The sequence below is a fragment of the Tyto alba genome, unplaced genomic scaffold, assembly GCF_018691265.1.
Source record: "Tyto alba isolate M040663 unplaced genomic scaffold, T.alba_DEE_v4.0 Super-Scaffold_9, whole genome shotgun sequence".
Lineage (NCBI taxonomy): Eukaryota > Metazoa > Chordata > Aves > Strigiformes > Tytonidae > Tyto > Tyto alba.
In genome coordinates this window covers 36,439,197-36,458,206 of record NW_024881330.1, presented here as the reverse complement: position 1 = coordinate 36,458,206, position 19,010 = coordinate 36,439,197, and the positions used below count along the sequence as shown (strand labels likewise).

General features: G+C 41.4%; 1 protein-coding gene across 1 annotated transcript in view; it reads right to left on the bottom strand.

The window, feature by feature from the left end:
• Window positions 1–4,479: 4,479 nt before the first annotated feature.
• Window positions 4,480–19,010, bottom strand: part of SLCO5A1 (solute carrier organic anion transporter family member 5A1) — a 78,307-nt gene continuing 63,776 nt past the window's right edge. Inside the window, 4 exon segments of the mRNA XM_032995118.2 lie at window positions 4,480–11,710; window positions 12,953–13,017; window positions 13,673–13,914; window positions 17,527–17,686. Of these exon segments, the coding sequence (XP_032851009.2) occupies window positions 11,265–11,710; window positions 12,953–13,017; window positions 13,673–13,914; window positions 17,527–17,686 (913 nt within the window). The 3' untranslated portion in view covers window positions 4,480–11,264.

Sequence of the window (19,010 nt, the reverse complement as noted above, 5' to 3'; positions counted from 1 at the left end):
CCTGCTTCAGAGAAGTCCAGGTCATCCAGTTTTCCTCTTAATTAAGATTTATTTTAAAAATATGTTAATAGTTTCAGTTTTAAGAATCCATCCACTTTTAAAGCAATGAGTAACTAAATAACACACTATAATCTGTTAGTTATAAATTATTCCTTGAGATTGTGAATAATATATATTTTTTGTTTAAGACATACTGTGATTTTTTTTTTTTTTAAATTGCCAAGTCATTCAATCCTTTCTTCCTTGAATTCAGTGCACGGAGCTGCACAACCCAGAAGCAAAGCAATGTCTCACGGTGCCAGCCCCTGCTTTGCTGCTTTCCCTCCTCCCTGCAGAGCTCTCCCTGGGACAGCACCGTGCAGCAGGCTGGGCATCCAGGGCTTCACGAGAGGGGACCACAGATCTCTAGTCAGGAGGAGGGTCTCCTTGCACAAGAGTTATCACAAAACGGCATTTGGGTTCCAAGGTAATCTCTCTTTTACTTGCACTCTTCTGCTTCTTTGGTGGTCTGTGAATAAGATCAGCTTCATAAGCTAAAATCAGCCTCTAAAGCTATGCTTCATGAACTCTTTCTTCTCCACCATCCTTGGGCATCGATGGTCTCGCAGACGTGAAGTTACAGGTGATGTTTGTGGGAATCAGGGAAGGGCATCAACCTACATGTTCAAAAAGCAGTCGCTGCAATGCTAGATAGATCCCTGAGAGATGTCTACCCCTGGAAAGCACACTGGCAAACATAGGATGTCTTCCAAAAGAGGGTGTGGAGCAGGCTGAGTCAGCAATTTTGGGAGGACTTTAAGGACAAAGGCAAGTTGAAGGTAGGTCCCATACAATTACTTCTCATATCATTGTGCGGGGACTTATCCAGCACCAACCATGTGCCATCCGTTCTTTGAAAGTACACTTCTTTGAAAGAACCAAGCAAGATGGTTTCTTCTCTCCTAATTCTTGGATAGAGGTAGAGAAGGAAATGGTGTAATGGTGTGGTCCACCCATTCACCCACCTTGTCCTTCCTTCTTACATGAGAGCTTGAAGTATTCACTCAGCAACTGGAAGAGATCTCACATTCCTCAGCTTGAAAGTGGTCAACCTTCCTTCTCCCAGGACAGTGCCCAGTCTTCTAAACTATCAGAAGCTTAGATAGTGCCCTATCCTCTAAACTAGATGGGAGCCTTCTTTTTGCAGCTCTCTTACAGGATTGTGGAAGAAACCAAATATAAAAGAGATTAAGATGTACATGGAACAATGAGCTCTGATCCTCGCTCTCTGAAAACATGCATCAAATATAAAACCAGGCCAAATGAAAGAGGCCAAAAGCTGTCAGATCCCTACGTAAGTGTCCTAAGCAGTGTGTTGCTATCCTAACACATTTTGCATTTCTTTCTCTACAGTACTCCTTGTCCTGTAGCTGAGGCAGTCAACTCCATGGACAGTGCATGGTGTGACTGTCAGGAAGCTCTTGCAGGCATCCGGCAGTCACAGGCTCAGGAAGAAAACAAATGCTTAAACCTGACTTCATCGGCAAGCGCTCCTCGCAGCAGGCAAGGGAAGGGCTGAGAGGGGGGCCTTCCCGGCTTTTCCTATCTGCAAAATAGTGTCAGGGGTATCTATTTTGAAAGGCAGTACATAGTTATTTACTTTCCGTAGAGGGCCTGGAGCTGGACAAGAATAACTTCAAGGCTTGCAGATCTCTGGGAGGCGCCAACATGTGAAATGTTTCTTCTGGGGTTTAGAAGGCGGCAACCAATACTGCCCTCACACCCTTGGACTGTGTGAGACACTTTCTGAAGCCTCCTACCACCAGAAAGTCCTCAAGAAAAGCAAAGATGGCTAACGCTTCATTTTCAGAACTTCAGACATGACTTAGTTGCTGTTATGGGTAGGCAAATCTCACTGTTCCCAAGGTGTTAATGCACACAAACAGCTACAAAACACCATTTGGATCACAGCATCGCTCTGGAGGTCAGCCACCTCTAGGTTTACCTGAGAGTAGAGTGAAGGTTTTTTCAGAGTACAGGTCCGGGCATAGACCACCCCCACTCTCCCCCCCAAAATCCCTTCAGATGCCTGCAGCTGTCTACATTGGAAGTCACACAGACGCAGTGGGAGAGGATCTGTGTGTAAAACACTCGGGGCTGAGAAGCCAAGAACTGCAACAGCCCTGATCAGGGAGGATCTGCTCAGGACTAACCTTGAGGCCTGAGCACCCATGGATAAGCTGGTGCTTACTAGGCGTGATCCTGTAAGAAAATTTTCCTCCCTCAGTCTCAGCAAAATACAATCCATTTTGTCTGCTCTGACACCATTTTTCAGTGAGAAACGACATGCAGTAAGTGGGGTGCAAGCCAGAGAGTCATTTCAAAAACATATGTCCCACCTGGAGGGACAGAATCACAGCCTGAGCCACCTCAGAGCTCCCTGGGGTAATTTTACTCCTGCTCCGGCAGCAGATGTCAGTGCAGAGCTGCACAACAGTGCTTCTCCTTGGCCCCTGCACCACCCTGCTGTGCTTCCAACCCTTGCCAAAGTAGCTCATTTATTCAGTTTTCAACTAGCAACTAGACCCTTGATGTGCTAGCAATCTACTGATGATAATTTAACACACAGCACATTCCTTGGTTTAACAGCTGTAGTCTTGGGCACTGGTGACATTCAGGGGGATCTGCAAGACGCTTTTTTGTGTGGTCGCGTGTATTGGAAACGAAAACAGGCAAGTCTTACTTTGAACTTGGAAGTCAGAGAGGATTTGGACTGCATGAATTTCTCTGCTGCCCATGAAACTGTAGCTTCTCCCTGGTCACACGCATCAGCTGAAGCTGCGCTGCTGGCTGAGGGCTTGAATCTGGCAGGTGCTGTACATACCTCTGCAGTTTCTGACTGTGGTCTGAAAACAAATGCACTTAGCTCAGAAAGACGAGGCATGTCCTGAATCAAAGTGAATTTAGCTTCCCTGTGGCAGCAAAGTTTTGTTTGGTCATTGCTGGGAGGGGTGAGGAGGGGTTGATACAGTATTCACAGTATGCCAAGCAGTGATGAGGTTTCATAGAAACGAGCCATAGTTCATCCATTAAATATGCACTACAGGTCAAAACATTTTGAGTATAAAGGCTCAGTAATAAAATATGTCTAGAAAAATACGTTCAACCTGCTGTTCTTTTGATCCTGAAAGACCAGGACTGGGATGGAATTTCCATCCATGGATACACCCATACTTTTAAATTAAAGTGAGTCCAGAGAGTAAACTAGTTCCGAAACCAGATTATACGACTAAGGTCACAACCACATTGCCAGACCAGGCTGCCTGCACCCACATTATGTAGCACTCAGCCCTGGGTCTCCTCTTGGCTCCGTGCTGATGTTCCTGTGGACCCAAAATACAAATTCCACCTGTTTTCATTTCCAAATGCCTGCGGTAATACAGGGCCTGCGTTGCAACCAGGAGAGCTCTTAGGGCGATGCGTGAGGACGCAGCGGTCCCCGACGCACACAGCCTGGGGTGCTGGGTGGCTGCAGGAACGGGGGGAACCAAACCTGGCTCAGGCACTTCTGATGTGGGGGAGCTCTCTGCGGTACGGCCCTTCCCCGCAAACCACACGGAGGTAGCTTGCTGCTGTGGTCCAAATCAGAGCCAGGGAGTGAGCTAGGCAACCAAGCAGTGCGGACATCAGGAGCCCAGTCCTCGGGTTCGTGCCTTGGCTCTATTTTATTGGGCAGCATAGATGCCTATGTATTTTTTTCCAACTGTCAATATCTATTTTAAACAAATTTGTATTTCTTAGCATATAACTAATATCAGTCAACTTCAGTGCTATAGGAAAAGGTGGAATTGTACAGTTTACTCCTGCACGATCAATACTTAGTTAGAACTCAGTGGTCACTGAATTAAGAGGAAAGATTTGGATTTGCCTGACTATGCACTAAAGACCAAATACTTCATCGCTGGTTCCAGAATGATTGCACAGCTACCCACGTACCTGTTTTGTCGCTTTTTTTTTTGTCAAAAATGAAACACACATGATATGCTATTTTTTATTTCCAAATATCAAGTATTCAAGAGTTTGTTTTGTAAACACATGTTTACAACAGATGCTGACAATAGATTTCATTAAATGATGTGTTACACAGGTTTAAAATTATTCTAAGCTCTGCTGAGAAATAAATATCAATTAAAAATCCCCATACAGGAGCCTAAAGTATGCAAAACAAACCGCATAAACCAATTAGTCTCTTTTTAACCACAGCACAGCACCCACACAGTCATACCGTCAGACATACTCTACAAATTTCTTTAATACTCTACACATTTGCTTAATAATGAGTTTTTTAAAAACTAAACAGTTATAGGCAGTGTGCCCACTCCATGCTCCTAACATACTACCCAGACTGTTGCTGTTCTGCTTAAATCATTTGGTAGAGGTATGCACTGCAGCCAAGGGCAAAACCCCCATTTGCTCAACTGGGGAAAAGATCAGGTCTTCTCTGAGAAAAGCCTTCGCTGCTCAGCCATGGATCTCAGTAACTCCAAATTCTTTTTTTTTTTTTTTTTTTCCCTTTTTTTCCCTTCTTTTTTTTTTTTTTCACAGAAACTCAGTTTGGGATGATTTTGTATGTTTTCTTTGTTTTCAAATTTCCCTCCATGTTTTCAAACATGGAATTTGTTAAAGAGGTAGAATTTCTGACCTATCAGTCAGAGGTGTACCTCTTAGTGCTATTTAGGATACAGATGCCTCCTCTGCATGAGCAGTCCACGCACAACACAAAATAATGACCTTCTGGAATTCAAAACGAAAGGGAAAAATTTTGTCTTGACGATTTTAAAACCAAACCCCTCTGTTTTCAATCGTAGCTCACTTCAAAGTTGACCAGATTTGGCCTTTTTCCATTGCTAGAGGTAGAATTTACTCTTATTCTACCCCTCTCCTTCTGGTAGTCCATGGAAGTATATTAATATTTCAGATCTGAATCCTCAAAATTAATTCAAACACTTACTAGCGTTGCTTGGTTAAGGGGTCCCAGAATTTAGCCTAGTGCTTCTTTTCATTACTATAGAATTTATTTTCAGCCTCTGCTTATGCAAAGCCACTAAAGTAACACGCTACAGCAGGATGAATACATCCTATGTGAGATTCCTGTGGTCTGTATAGCTTTTACCTTAGCTGCTAGCGCTGGGCGAAATCCTACACTGCCTCCTGAAATCACTTTCCCACAGAAGAGCTGGTTAGGAATTGGCCCAATGGCAATTACAAACACTGTCTTTGCTGGAGCAGTCCAGACTTTAAGAACAAAAACATGTTCAGTTGCGTCATTGACACGCCTTCACTATGTCATTTAAGTCGTAGTGAATACATCATAAAATACTTCAGTACCTATTAGCACCACAATGTTGTTTAGTCATTCGTCCAAAGATCATCAAGCTGTCTCACCCTTCCTCGAGGTGAACAAAGTTTTGGATGCTTTTCGTAGCCCTTCGTGAATTCCACAGCTTTTCACCTATTCTGTATCATGAACAAAATGTTGTTACAGGGTAACACTGTGACAAATGGTTTGAGATAGAAAAAATTAAAAAATACAGTACACGCAACGGATAAAGTAATAACTAGAAGAGTATCATGGAACCTGAATAAATAAGCATTTATTTCATAATGCCTGAAACCAAGAAAAGATTTGAGCTATTTTGAACTTGCAGAGCTACATCTGTGTTGAAAAGGCTGTATTAAGACAAAAGAAAATAGTTTATCTGAAGGACTGGAGGGGGGGGGTTGCTAAAAACTACAGTTATTCACTGTAGGTGATGTAATGGATATGGATATGGCTATGGGATATGGATAGTGTTAGCTGTCCTGTTTAATTTATGTAACATATTCTGTGGAAAGGATAGGGAAAATTTCCCTCCTGAGGATCAGGTAGACTTTCAAACCTTTGGCCACATAATAACATGTATTGGTGATATTCAGCGTAAAGAAGACGAATCATGTGAACCCTGGCCATACTTAGTCCCCAGCGCTGAAGGCCCTACATCTCCACTCTGCAACAGCATTTACATGTAACCTTTTTGAATTGTTTTTTGTAAAACAAGATGTTACAAGGAAAAAAGAAAGCTCTAATTCTGTACCAAAGAATTAATCTACCACCATGATGTTGACTGTCCATCTTCTAAGCACTCTAAATGTCTATAAAATCTAGTCTACTATGCGAAGAACCTGAAATGTGTTGATACAGGTATAATCTACAAGGGGCAAACACTCTGTCCAAAGCAATGCCGATTCAGACTGCAGTCCAGATAAATCTCCTCTCCATTACCAGGTGTTTTAATCCCCTGGAAAGCAACCGCAAGTAGATGGCTTCAGCTGGGGGAACCCAGACACTGCAGCATGCAGCATGGCAACTCCCATGCAGTTATAAAGGACACATTACTGAGAAAGCAGAAGAAGATAAGCTTGTTTAGGAAATATTTTGTCTTCTGATGTCTGAAAACAGTAGCAATAACCAGTGAACAGAGTAAAAAAGCTAAACAAGCACTTGGCATCCTTTAGTTCACACACGCTTGCTAAAGCGCCAGCTTGTTATCGTCCATCCCAAGGTACTGGCCCCGTTCTTCAGCCTCATCACTGGACTGATAAGGCTGAGAATCTGGCTCCAAAATATCAGTAAGACACTTTGGACCTATTTATCATCAGTTTCATGTCAATATAATACCATGAAGAGCTCTGGTATTACACACACACAGGAAGTGTAGTAAGGCAGCAATTAATTCAGGCATTTGGGGGGAAAACCTGCAAGAACAGGTACAGAAGGTGCTGATCCCCCTCCCAGCCATGATGTCCAGAGTTACCCAGAGCAGGCAGTACCCTGCTCTGTTTGTGTGGGATACTGGAAGTTTGTCAATCGAACCCCTAGGTTCAAATTCTGTGAAAGGGCACATTCCAAACCTTCAGAATTACTTCAGCAATTTCATTGGTCGGAAGGATGCCCTTATTTAATCTATCTTCCCACGTAACGCACAGATTTTCAGCCAGAAAGTCATAAAATAAGTGAATGGCAGGAAGAGCTAGAATGTAGCTTTGAGCATGTCCACAAAATATTTTGATTCTGAATTCTATTTGAAAATGAAAGCTTTCCTCCATTGCCAGATATAAAAGTAGCCACACATGAATGCCACAGGGGAGTACTTGAGTGCTACCTCGTGCTGTTCTCGTTTCAGTGATCACTGAATCCATGGGGAAAAAAGCTCAGCATGGAATTTACTCCTTGGGTAAAGGAACTCCTTTCTGAATGCAGATGTGATTCAGTCCAACACTTACATAAATGCATTATTTTTAAGTGCATTACTTGAGTATATAAACTTACACACACATTTAAGTCTTCTGCTGGATCAGAGACATAATGAATGAATAGTTATTACTACAAATTAATAAGCTATATTTAAAAAAAAAAAAAAAAACAAACGTATTTTTGAAAACACTACACTCAAGTGTTTGTAACTAATTTAGGGCCTTTCAAACTTACAATTCTAATCCTAGGAAGAGATTTGTGCCCCTACTTCACTTACAGAATAGCAAGTTCTGAGGAACTGCATGTTACCACACGGACTTTTAAAGATAAAATGACTAGTCGAAGACCTGAGTTTCCAATTAAATGTAAATTGCACCATAATATTCAATGCATTTCTTGCAGCTGCTCACACTGTATTGAAAGGATATAAAATGCCACCAGTTCCAAATTACACCATATTATATCCAGTATGCTCACGGGGAAGAAGAGAGACCAAAACCACAGGGCTTTTGCCTAGAACTGGAAATACAGAGTCCCACTCTCCGGATATTCCAGTGCCCAAGAGCTCTATGAACCGCCTTCCGAGCGTGCAACACTCATAAGCACCCAAGGCCAGGGCTACACCCTTTCTGAAGTTTTCCCCTTTTTGAGGAAACAAGGATGAACGGGAGGCTAAACAGAGGCGATTATCTGTTCAGTCAAGTCCATATATTGGGGCTACTCCTCCTCCCATGTCTCTCTACATCAGGAATAAGCGGTATAAGAGGAAATTAGTCCGCCCTTGTGATGGCATGATGGCACTTTGGACTTGTAGCTAATTGCCAGATGTTGTTGCTCCGTCATTATCCCTGGCTGGTAAGCTGCAGGTAGATGACTTGGTTTGTTACTGATAGCAGCCTGCGAATGAGCAGGGCCCCTGCTTTACTTCTTGTACTTGCTGCTGTGCAACCTTCCGTGTTTGGGGGTAGAGAGGGAAGGTGGCAGAAATGACAGGTTAATGGAATTTTATATTCTATGGCCAGAGGATTTCACAGCAGGGAGACAGCATGGCCACCTCCGCTGGGTGATAGATAAAGCTCCTTTTTTTCTTCTTGTGAGTTGGTTTAGCACCACACATCGATCAAGACTACTGCTAGGGGTGCACACAATTTCTCCAGCGATTCTGCTTCCTTCAGCAATGACAACCTCAGGAAACAGTGTTTGTTCAGCAGGTCTTAGTCCATATTTCAGCCAGTGCTGACAGTGCTGGAATTGACTTCTCTAGGAAGTTAATGTGTTTCCCCTGCACGTCTTATTGGCTTACTTTAGACTGTTATAGCTTACTCACAATAAAGCCTCCTTCAGGAATCAATCAAAAACTGGCCAGAGTTAGGGTTTTCTTTCTTTCAGAGGATTCTGATTTAATTAAGTGATTTTGTAGAAATATATTCTTACTGTCAAAATTATCTGTATAAAAAAATACTAATGATTTTTTTTGTTATGTTTTCCATATAATTTTGAAAGGAAAATTAAAAGGCTATTGAAAGTATGTAAACAATGCTTTTTCAGTATTTCCAAACTGAACATTTTTCCTTCTACATTCCAGTTTCTCAAACATTTCAAAAAAATAATGTTTTTAGAAGTGTAGGCATCAGGATTTCCTAAAAAGCAGGTGTTCTCCATTCCAACAAGCTCTGAATTCCCTTGAAATCAGCTCAGAAGTGGCAGCAGTTGCAGATGTGTCACTTCTATCACTCTCATTCTCTGCCATCAGTGTTAGCTCGACAATCCTACAAGCCTAATCTGCTCTCCCTTGTTATTCACATGGAACAGAAGAGCACAAAAGGCATGAAACAGAATACATCAGTGCAGACGATTCATTTCCAGCCTTTTACAATTCCCTAAATGCTCTGTTTCTGAGGTATTTGAAAAGATTGTCCCTCTTCACCTCACCCTGTGCTGACTAAAATGGGTGAGTGATTAAAATGGATGGGTGATGGGCTGCAATTACACTTTGTCCTACTGCTTTGCCTCAATTTTTGCCATGTCAGGAATTTCTTGGTGCAAGAAGCATTTGAGACTGGAGCAAAAGGAGACATTTTTGGCATCATCTGTTCTGATACCCTATGGAAAAAAAAATATACCAAATACCTTTGAGCCAAGGAAATTTATTCCTCAGGATGAGAAGTGTAGAAGCTAACATGTCAGGTGGCACATGCTGACTGAGGATGTATCGCACCTGGTGGCTGCACAAGGCAAAAAAGTAGTTCTCAGGCTTGACCCCCAAAATCTGTGAATATGTACAGAGTAGCAGGAGGTGATTAAAACGATATTCCTCTACGTTGTAGCCTGAAGTAGAAGTATCTTAGTTTGCAGACAGAGCGAGTGGGAATCGTTACAAGACACATAAATGGACTGAGACATTCTGAAATAAACAGCCACCATTTCAAGCAGGGGAACCAGTCCTGTGGGTAGTCCCATGTGCTGGTCAAGAAGAGCCAGGACATAAGGAAAGGCAGCCAGCAAAGGAGGAGAAGGAAAACTACTCTTCCCAGGACAACTCAGTGGATGCCAAGGAGAGTACTGCTTTTAATTTCAAGGACTTGGTTTCATATAATGTTTCATCAACTTACATATTATAAATTAAAAATTAAACCAGGAATATGTCTGTTCAAAAATTTGTAGAAGTCCTGCTCTTTCCTATTTATTTTCATGCAAGCTCTCTACGTGGCAAAATCCAAACCAATCATTGAGCCCTTTTAAAAGAGTGCTTTTAATTTCCTAAACTTCTAAAGACTTTCCCTGCAGGGCAAAATACAGCTCTGACTTCCCAGTGTCCACCTGAAATCATTCTCTGCCCTCTGAGACATCATTAGTATATCATAAGCACGGCACTACAGAGCCTCCAGAGCAAGAAATGAAATGCCAAATACATTTGATTAGGAAGTCACAGCATCTCCTGTAGGAACCTGGAATAAACGGCCCAGCCGCACGCTCAGACATGAAACGAGGCCGTCAGCTCTCCCTCCAGGCTTTTTCACTGGAGCTGAGCTAGACTGGGAGGCATTCCTGATGGACTGCCAAGCTCTTCCAAGCAAGCTAAAACTGCTTATTTTCTTCTTCGGGAAAAGTATGGATCTGGTGCTAGTAACAGCCACCCAAATAACGTTACAGAAATACGCACATATCCGCTCTGGTATGTGTGTATGATTCCTACATCTTAATGTTATTATAAATTAATACTGAAGTTTTTTACTCCAAGCATTACACTTCTCCATCCTGTATACCTTGTGAAGAACGACTACATGCCATCAAATGAAAATTAACGTGCATTTTGAGAGGATAAAGAAATTACAACTCAATTTTTGCAAACATTACCCGGTGCGTAACTTTTGTATGGCTTAACATGTTATTAACAGTACTTTAAACCCTATGTTCTTTTTTAATGCTTATGTCTGAAAATAGCCCCTTTCAAATTCAGTTGCAGTAACGTCTTTCAAAGCAAACTTTTAACTGATTTGTTGCACATACAATTATCCAAATAAGTTGCATAGTTTAAATAAGTTCAGTTGTGCTTTGTAGCAGAACTCACAGTAATTACTCATCTCTTAAAAATACAATTTACGGATGTGAAGTTGACAATACATTTAAGCATTTTTGTGACATCTAGACATCAACAATGTGAGTTTTTGTCACACTTTCACTGACTTCTGCTGTTCATAATACCTCACCCTTACATTGATATTAGATCAGAGCATGGACATTTAATGGACACATCTGAAACAATTACAAACACAATTTTTAAAAGTCCATTGTTGGGAGAGGAGAAATAAGAACTTCGGTTGCTTTGAGGTATCCAGCCCTCAGGAACATACTATGGTTGTTTGCATTAAGCTTTGTTGGTTTTATCACGTGTTACACTTAGATTAAAAATAGAAGGCACAGGTGTTTTACAAGGCGCCATAATTAAGTCAACCAACAAAACTAAATATTACATTACCAAGCCAGGGGTCTATATCTCAGCAGTGACTTCTTCCAACGCATTTTCATTTGAGGAATTTATTGCTTCTGAAAAAGGGCCAGGGTATGTCTGTGCTACGCAGTTCATTCCTTGTGCCATACTGATGTCTCCTTGGGAACTGAAGGTAGGGCAGGATCTAGTCCGTGCATAGTTTTGTTGGGGTCCAGCTTGGCCAACCATCTCACTCACAGTGTTCACCGGTGAAGCCCTCCATCTCCGTCTCTGCAGTTGCTCTTCTTTACATTTAATGGAATACCAGGCCAGGAAAATAAAAAAGAATCCCACAAACTTAAGAGCAGCTGCCAACCCAAAGTAGACAAAACGAAAAGAGGTGACATCGTATTCCCAACAAGATCCTTGTACGCCGCAATCCTGTTGCCAAAGCATGCACGTGGTGTCAATAACAGCCCCAAAATAAATTGGAGTGGGAATGTAAGCTGAAACAAAAATAGCAATAGAAATAATATGTGTTAGCATATAGTGGAAAAATTCTAAAGAAACTATATGCCTTAGCCAAATGTTGTAGGTCGAGAATTTCTGAGATTTGTACACTACTGTTCTCACATAAAATGTAAAACATGGGAAACTGGTCAGCCGATCTTCCCATCAACACTGCTTATCCCACACATGAAACATAGCACAAATGTGAAAGAATTCAAGCAAAGAAGACAATGTAGCAGCACCTTAAAACAGCTGCTGCTTCAATCTGCCATTCTCAGACAGCTCTTCTTGAACGAGGTGTCTCCCAAAAGAAAAATCAGTGTTGCTCTCATGAAATAAAATACAGGAGATGAATAAAATACAACATTATCTCCAGAGCATTACTTGCTGCACATCCATTGCCCATAAGCTGGGAAAGGGCAGGGGCTGCCCCTTTAGACTAAGGAGAAAAAGCCCCAAAGACTGCAAAATGTTTCTCTTAATGAAAACAGATGGAAGCAATGAGACCACCAAAGTTGTAAATTTTCTCCTTGAATAGATCTTCCTTAGAAATAGACTTTAACTCCTAAGGCTGCTAAAAATGCAGCCAGCCCACTGAATGCTCCTGCTTTCTCCAGAAATACGACACCTTTACAACAAGCCAGAAACCTCCCTCCTCAAAGAAAACTCTGAGATGCAGCTGTACGGACTTCTCATGTTCTCTTAGAATAGACATTGCTTGCTCTAGTCATATGTTTCATAGTAGCTGAACACCTGGAGTGTTCTTTATAGGCAGGATTTTAGAAGTTCAAGAGCTTGAAAGAAAGAACTTTGTGGAATAAAGACTTTTAACATGCATCCTTTTTGCTCTGAAACATTTGAAATTAGACATTAAGTAACAATTGCTTCTTACTTTAAAAATGCTATTGTTATTGCTGAAAGCAATAAAATTCTATTTTTAGAAAAGAAAATATCTCTACAAAATAATGTTTAGTAACTATTAATTTCTAAATAAAATTTTTAACTGTAAAATTATCTCTTCCTCAGACAAAAATGTTGTGCTAAAGTCAGTGACTAGAAAGAAAAGACAATCAAATACATTCTGAGTTACAACATTTTCAGAAGCTATTCATTTTAGGTTTCTAATACAATTAGTCAGGCAATTAGTTGCAGATTTATGGAATTTTAGTACTTTTATGCTACATTTAAGCGGAACATGGTGAGCCTTTATGGTAATGCTGGGTAACTCCTCGACTTACCAAGAGTTCGTAATAGAACAAACTGCATTCCTAGTGCAAAGGGCCGCTCCCCATCTTCCACAGACCTAGCAGGTGAAGAGAAAACTCTTCTGAAGAAACAGTCATAACAAATAATCATTGTGGTATGTTCTGGCTCTAGGTCCTGGCTTCCTTCTGAGATATCAAAAATTTTTGTCTAAATTTCTTCCATTTAGCTTCTACTACTGTTAACTCTTATTGCTAGGAAAAAATACAGCCAGTCTCTCCTGTCCTGGTTTAACCAAAATCTCAATCACACCTTTTAATCTTTCTTTATCCGTGTAAGGTCTGAAGAATTTGATCCAAAACCATTAAGGAAATTTAAAGAATCTATCCAAAATGTTTATGGCTTCTCGTAATAGTTTCCTATTATTTCATATAATGTCTTGCTTTATTTTCTTAAGCTTTTTCACATAAATTAGAATTAATGGAGAACTAAGTTGCTGAAAGCTGAACTCGGCTTCTGAATCTAACAGTTCTCTGCATAGCAAAAGCACTTTGGAGATACTTTAGAATTATCATGTTAAATATTCTAAATACAAGCAGATTCCACCCTATCCATATGTCAGCCCAACTCTATTCTTCTCTTAAGGATACATAAGCTTGAAGGAGCTTGGCTGCATTGCCCCAACCTCTTCTGACACAGGTACTGGTGACAGCAGGCACAGCAAAAATACTTAAAAACCATAACTGAGCTCTCACCTGAGCGTCACTATGATTGCGGATGGCTGGGCGCATGCTGTTATAAGGGTAACAATGAAGAGGAATATCAGGAACGGGATAAGCGTGTTGCAGGTTCTATCACACTTCCCAGAAACAGCATAGCCGTTCTCATTCAGGTAGGTTTTAACAATAACCAGCCGGAGCTGACTGCGCTGGCCCACCGTTGGCGGAGTGATCACCTGGCGACTCTGGACACAGGCACATTCTGTGTAATTCCTTACCTGGGGAGAACGAAAAAGAACGTTTCCACATGAAAAACTCGTGCGAGAAAGACACTGAACAGAGATGTGGAACTACAGTCCCATGGTATCTCTCCATCAGGAATCTTCCGTCTCTAGCATCATCAGCCCAAGTGCAAAAGTTACCACCACAAGTATTTTTAAAGCTGGCCAGGACTCTTCACGATGAGATTGTCTTTCCATTGCTTTATTTAGGCTGAATTCAAAAAACATTCTGGAACATTTTTGGAAGATGCTACCAAAATAATTCAATCGCTTCTGACAGGGAGGCTGGAGAGTTTGTTTCCGTTGTATTACAGAAATTGTGAGGAAACACTCTTTAAGCAGCACTGACAATGCCATATTCTGGAATTTGGCAGGCTGTTGACTTTCATATTCGCGAGGTGTCTTCTGCCATCCCAGTGGAAATCTACCCAGATCTGGCTACAGAGCAACAAGCTGCACTTCACACTTGGAGCCCAGGACCTTCCAGCTGGATGCGGGTTTGGATGTGGATGGGATGTGGACTGGAGCAAAACCAGAGAATAAGGGGAAAGCAGAGACTTAAACAGTGAGACTGGAGGACATGAGGGATTCCCGAATGGACAAAGAGGCTGAAATTAGGATGAATAGACTGAATAAAGAAGTGGCATTTCACAGGCAAAGGGGATTGTGATTTGAGCAAGGTGAGGACAAGCTACATCAGAAATAGCCTCCTATCACATTTATTCTACTGTTTTCAACCAATCTAATGGCAAAGGGGTGTGTAGCAGGTAAGAATACTCCGGCACTAGACAAAAAAAAGGTCAGGACCCATGTGATGTTACAGAAAGGAGGTTCTGGTTTCTATGTTTGCATTCATAAAACCTAGGACTGCACATACACAGAAGCCACATTACAAGACCATCTTATGATTGTAAATTTAAGCACTTGGGACATCAGGAAATACCCAAATTATGGTTGTTTGTCAACTTCAATGTATACCCTTTTATGTGTCTGTGCTATGATGTAGTCTCACATTTTTTTTTCCCATGGTATTTAGCCGAACATCTTAATATATCAATTTATTCATCATTTTACGTCCCGTTTTCAAAATGTGGCTCCAGGTATTTTTTTTCCTCACACTAATCATATTCCACTACAAAGACAGAACGAGTCGTATTTCATAGGGATTTTTCTATCACAGTCATCATCATAGCTTAACTCTTTCAAAAAGGTGTCATTTATCTTCAAAACAGTTATGAGGCACTGATGTTGTTATCTCTATTTTGGAGCTAAGTAACTGAAATATATTAAAAGTTTCACAAATGTGGGTCACTAGTTTGAGATAATCAGGATCCTCTTTTTCAGAACATTTTCCATTATATACAACTTAATATATTCTATATGTAAGTTTTAATGCCTTCAGATGCAGATTTAGGCACTCAGTGCTTCTACAAATGGCACTTCTGGTTATTGCTCATGTCCATCGTCAGGAACATAAAGAATACAAGATTAATGTCCAAATGGGAGAAATCTTGTTTAAGTGACTTGCCCGACATTGTTTAGGAACAAAGACAATGACAGAATCCAGTTTCCCAAGGCAGCACGCCACTCTCTAGGAGTATCTGCTTTCTCCCTACAGACCCTCACCTTAATCTCCTTATTGATTCCAAGTGCAAATGCCGAATCAGCATCCTACAGAAAACAGTCATTTTTACTACACAATCTTGATTCATCACCAGAGGAATCAGGTCTGTGTACTAAATGAGACAGACATGACACAACAGAAATGCTAGAGTATACAGATACACATATAAAACAGGTATGAACTGAAAACTGGCATCCTTTTCTCCTACTTCCAATTTTTAAATGGTTAAATCTGAAAACACTACACGGTATAAGCTTAAATCCGAGTGTTAGAGGTTAGCAACACTATGTGTGTTATACAGTGGCACAAGCTTACATTTGTTTTTTCTAAAGTACCCTACGTAAAGCATTATTTAATGAAAAAACACATTTTCCCACCAATGTCAGATCTATTCTATTCACCATCAGCTATCCTGTTAAAACCTCAGGCCATGAAGGATCTTTTCTTAAATCATAAGAGGACACAGTATGTTTCAAAATCTGTAGTGAAGAGTACATACTCCCAAAGTACCTCCTTACCAAATGAATTAATGTACCACTTTGATATCAGGTGAAATGTAGCAAAGATCAAATCCAGCAATGTCTCAATCCAGCAAAGCACAAATAAGATTTATATAGACACTGAAAGTTAACCACAGGCTCACGTCACAGGCTTTTCCAATTGGGCCAAAGCAATTTTCTACTAAAAACCAGCAAGATACTCCTAAAAAAAACTATAAAGGAAACTAATCTGTTCTCAGTGGCATCTACGTATGAATCTGCATTTTCAGGTCATTATCCAGTCAACCTGAGAAAGCACAGCACTGGACCTAACATCTCCCTGCTTCATCGGCTGGCTCAAAACTGCAAATCAGGAGACTGATACACTATAAATAAGCTTTCTGGAAAGCGCAATCAAGTCCTGAGAAAATCAATGTTTACATTACCTCCTGTCTTTCTTAATTATCCTTTTTTAAAGGACAGCTCTGTAACAGAAGAATTTAAGAGTTTGTTTTTGGTACAAAATGAGCACAATCATAATTCTCTGTTGATACTTAGCTCACATTCTACTTTTCAACTGTTTTCTTGTGCCCAGTCCTTGAAACTGCCAAATATTCATGGTTTGACTTTAACAGATGGATGCCCTTCCCTAGTCCAGCATAACTGGGAGACTGGACTGTAACAGGTAATGTACTTCCAAGAAAGAAAGTAGATTATTAACATTCTTTAAGTTCTGGTTACTTGAGTTCAATGTCAATGTCTTCATTTAGCCTAGAAGAGGTTTAGAGAAAGGCTATGAGAATATCCAAAGTGTTTTACAAGAACAGAATACACAGGCTGTCTTTACCTGGCTATGCAAACAAAACACTTAACAATACAGTGGTGCGGGTGCAACTTACGCAAAACGATGAGGCTGACACGAACACCAATGCCTTTAAATAGGCCACAACTAAATTAAAACAGGAGTTTAAAACACTTCCAACTCCCTGAAGAGTTAAGTTCTTCCTTCCATTCAGAGAGGGAGCCAAAAAAAACCCCAAACTGCTCTTAAGAGCAACACTGATGAGCTTGCAGAAAGACAGTCTGACACAGCTGCCTTTGTCAGCAGAAAGCTGAATTAGATGACACTGACTCAAGGTCCCCTCTCCGAGCCCAGGAACAGCAGACACGCAAGCTACTGCCACCGGGGACTTCAGAGTCTACACTGGAAACACCAGCCCTCCCTACCCCGTGGCACTTCGCACTCACTTGGTTGGAGGATTCACTTAGTACAAAAGAACTTGTGCCTCAAATTTATAACAGAAAGGAAGGGGGGTGGGACCATTCAATAGTAGCGTTACCAGCCTTTCAAAACATGGAAAGACTTATGCACAAGTCAGCTGTAGAGCAGCTTCTCTGAAGCTTAGAGGAGGGATGCTTGCACTAGAAACAAAGCAGTTGTTGATCTGCATCAGTCCTGAGGGGTTACTCACGGGTTGTAGATGGGTGGGTGGGTGAAGCACTTACCCCTGTGCTATGGTTTCCACCGTTGATGCAGCCAGCTAGGCAAGGATTAAAGTATGTTATTCCATCTGATCCACAGACAGGCTCGTACTCGTGAATCTTACATCCACAGTTAACATTACAGCTCCCAGTCAGATTCCTGTGGGCCATGGCAAGAGTGGGACTGAAGAAAGGAAAAAGAACATGGTGGTAGAGCAAGCACAGATATCCTGCTGTTCAGAGGGAGAAAACATTCTACTCATTAACTCTGGAACTGAGAGTTGATTATCAGAGAAAGACTGTGTTAACTCTAGGTTATGTACACAATTTAAACAATATTGAAGAACACCCGAGACATCCCTGCCATCAACTAAAAACACATTACAAAAATAATACCAAAGTTTAAAACTTGTACCTTATTTGCCTAGGTAACAGTTGTATTTTTCCCCTGTTTTTTCACCTCTAAGAGTTGACACCACTATTTTATGCATCTATCCTAAGCTGCAGCAACCTGTTGTTGATTACTAGTGAAGGGCTCAGCAATGAGATGTAAGCATTATGTGAACTAATAGGCATCTCTTCCTACATACCAACAACTGTTCAGAAAACTTAATGCTTGTGTCATTTATATGTATATGTGAAATGTACAGGAAGCTCTCTAGATCTGAAGGAGTGCTGTGCTTTCACTAAATGTCTGTGAAAGAACCACTACTCCGCTTCCCTGGACCATTCCCCAAAGTCTTGCCAGAACTCAGCTTTCTATGTCCTCCCCGGAAGGGTCCAGCAATATGCTTAGAAAGAACTAAAGGGAATTTCAAAGCTGAAGCACACACACGCACAAAAAGCAGGCTCTTCATTATCTGTCACTGCTGCTCCAAAGAGGTGGCTGAACAGATCTCAGCTGCCACAGCAGGGAACTGCATCAACTCTTCACTTGCAAGAGCCATGCCAGCCTGGGCACATCCTCACCATGGGACGGAGGAGCAAAGGGACCCCAACCAAGGCAGCAGCTCAGGGCACTCATCTGAGCTCAGAGGCTCATGTAGCAAGGCCCAAGCGAAGCACTGCGCTGAAGTAGCTACAGGTCTCTCCCAAAGCACTCTCTCCTCCAGCTAACACCTCTGTATGGTACGTCCGGGCCCTGTCTGGAAAACAGGTCATTCAGAAGCAGTTTTGGTCCCCAGAGATGGCACTGCCCTGGGTGCTGGGAGCCTCGAAGCAAGACAAACTCCTAAGACAGAACCAACACCTGATATCCTGAGCTGCCAAGGGGCAGCCAGTACAAACCACTGAGTGCTAGTGTGCAACTCACGGCTAGAATCGAGATTTCATAAACATATAATCCCACTGTGGCACTGCTTTACCGTATCAGTTGAACCATTGTAGCTCAATTCAGAAGTGACAAAGGCCTTAGTAATAGCAGTGTCCATATCTATAAAATCACAGACTCTTCATCAGAAGATGATAGGAAAAAAAAAAAAAACAAAACAAAACACTGATCAAATGGT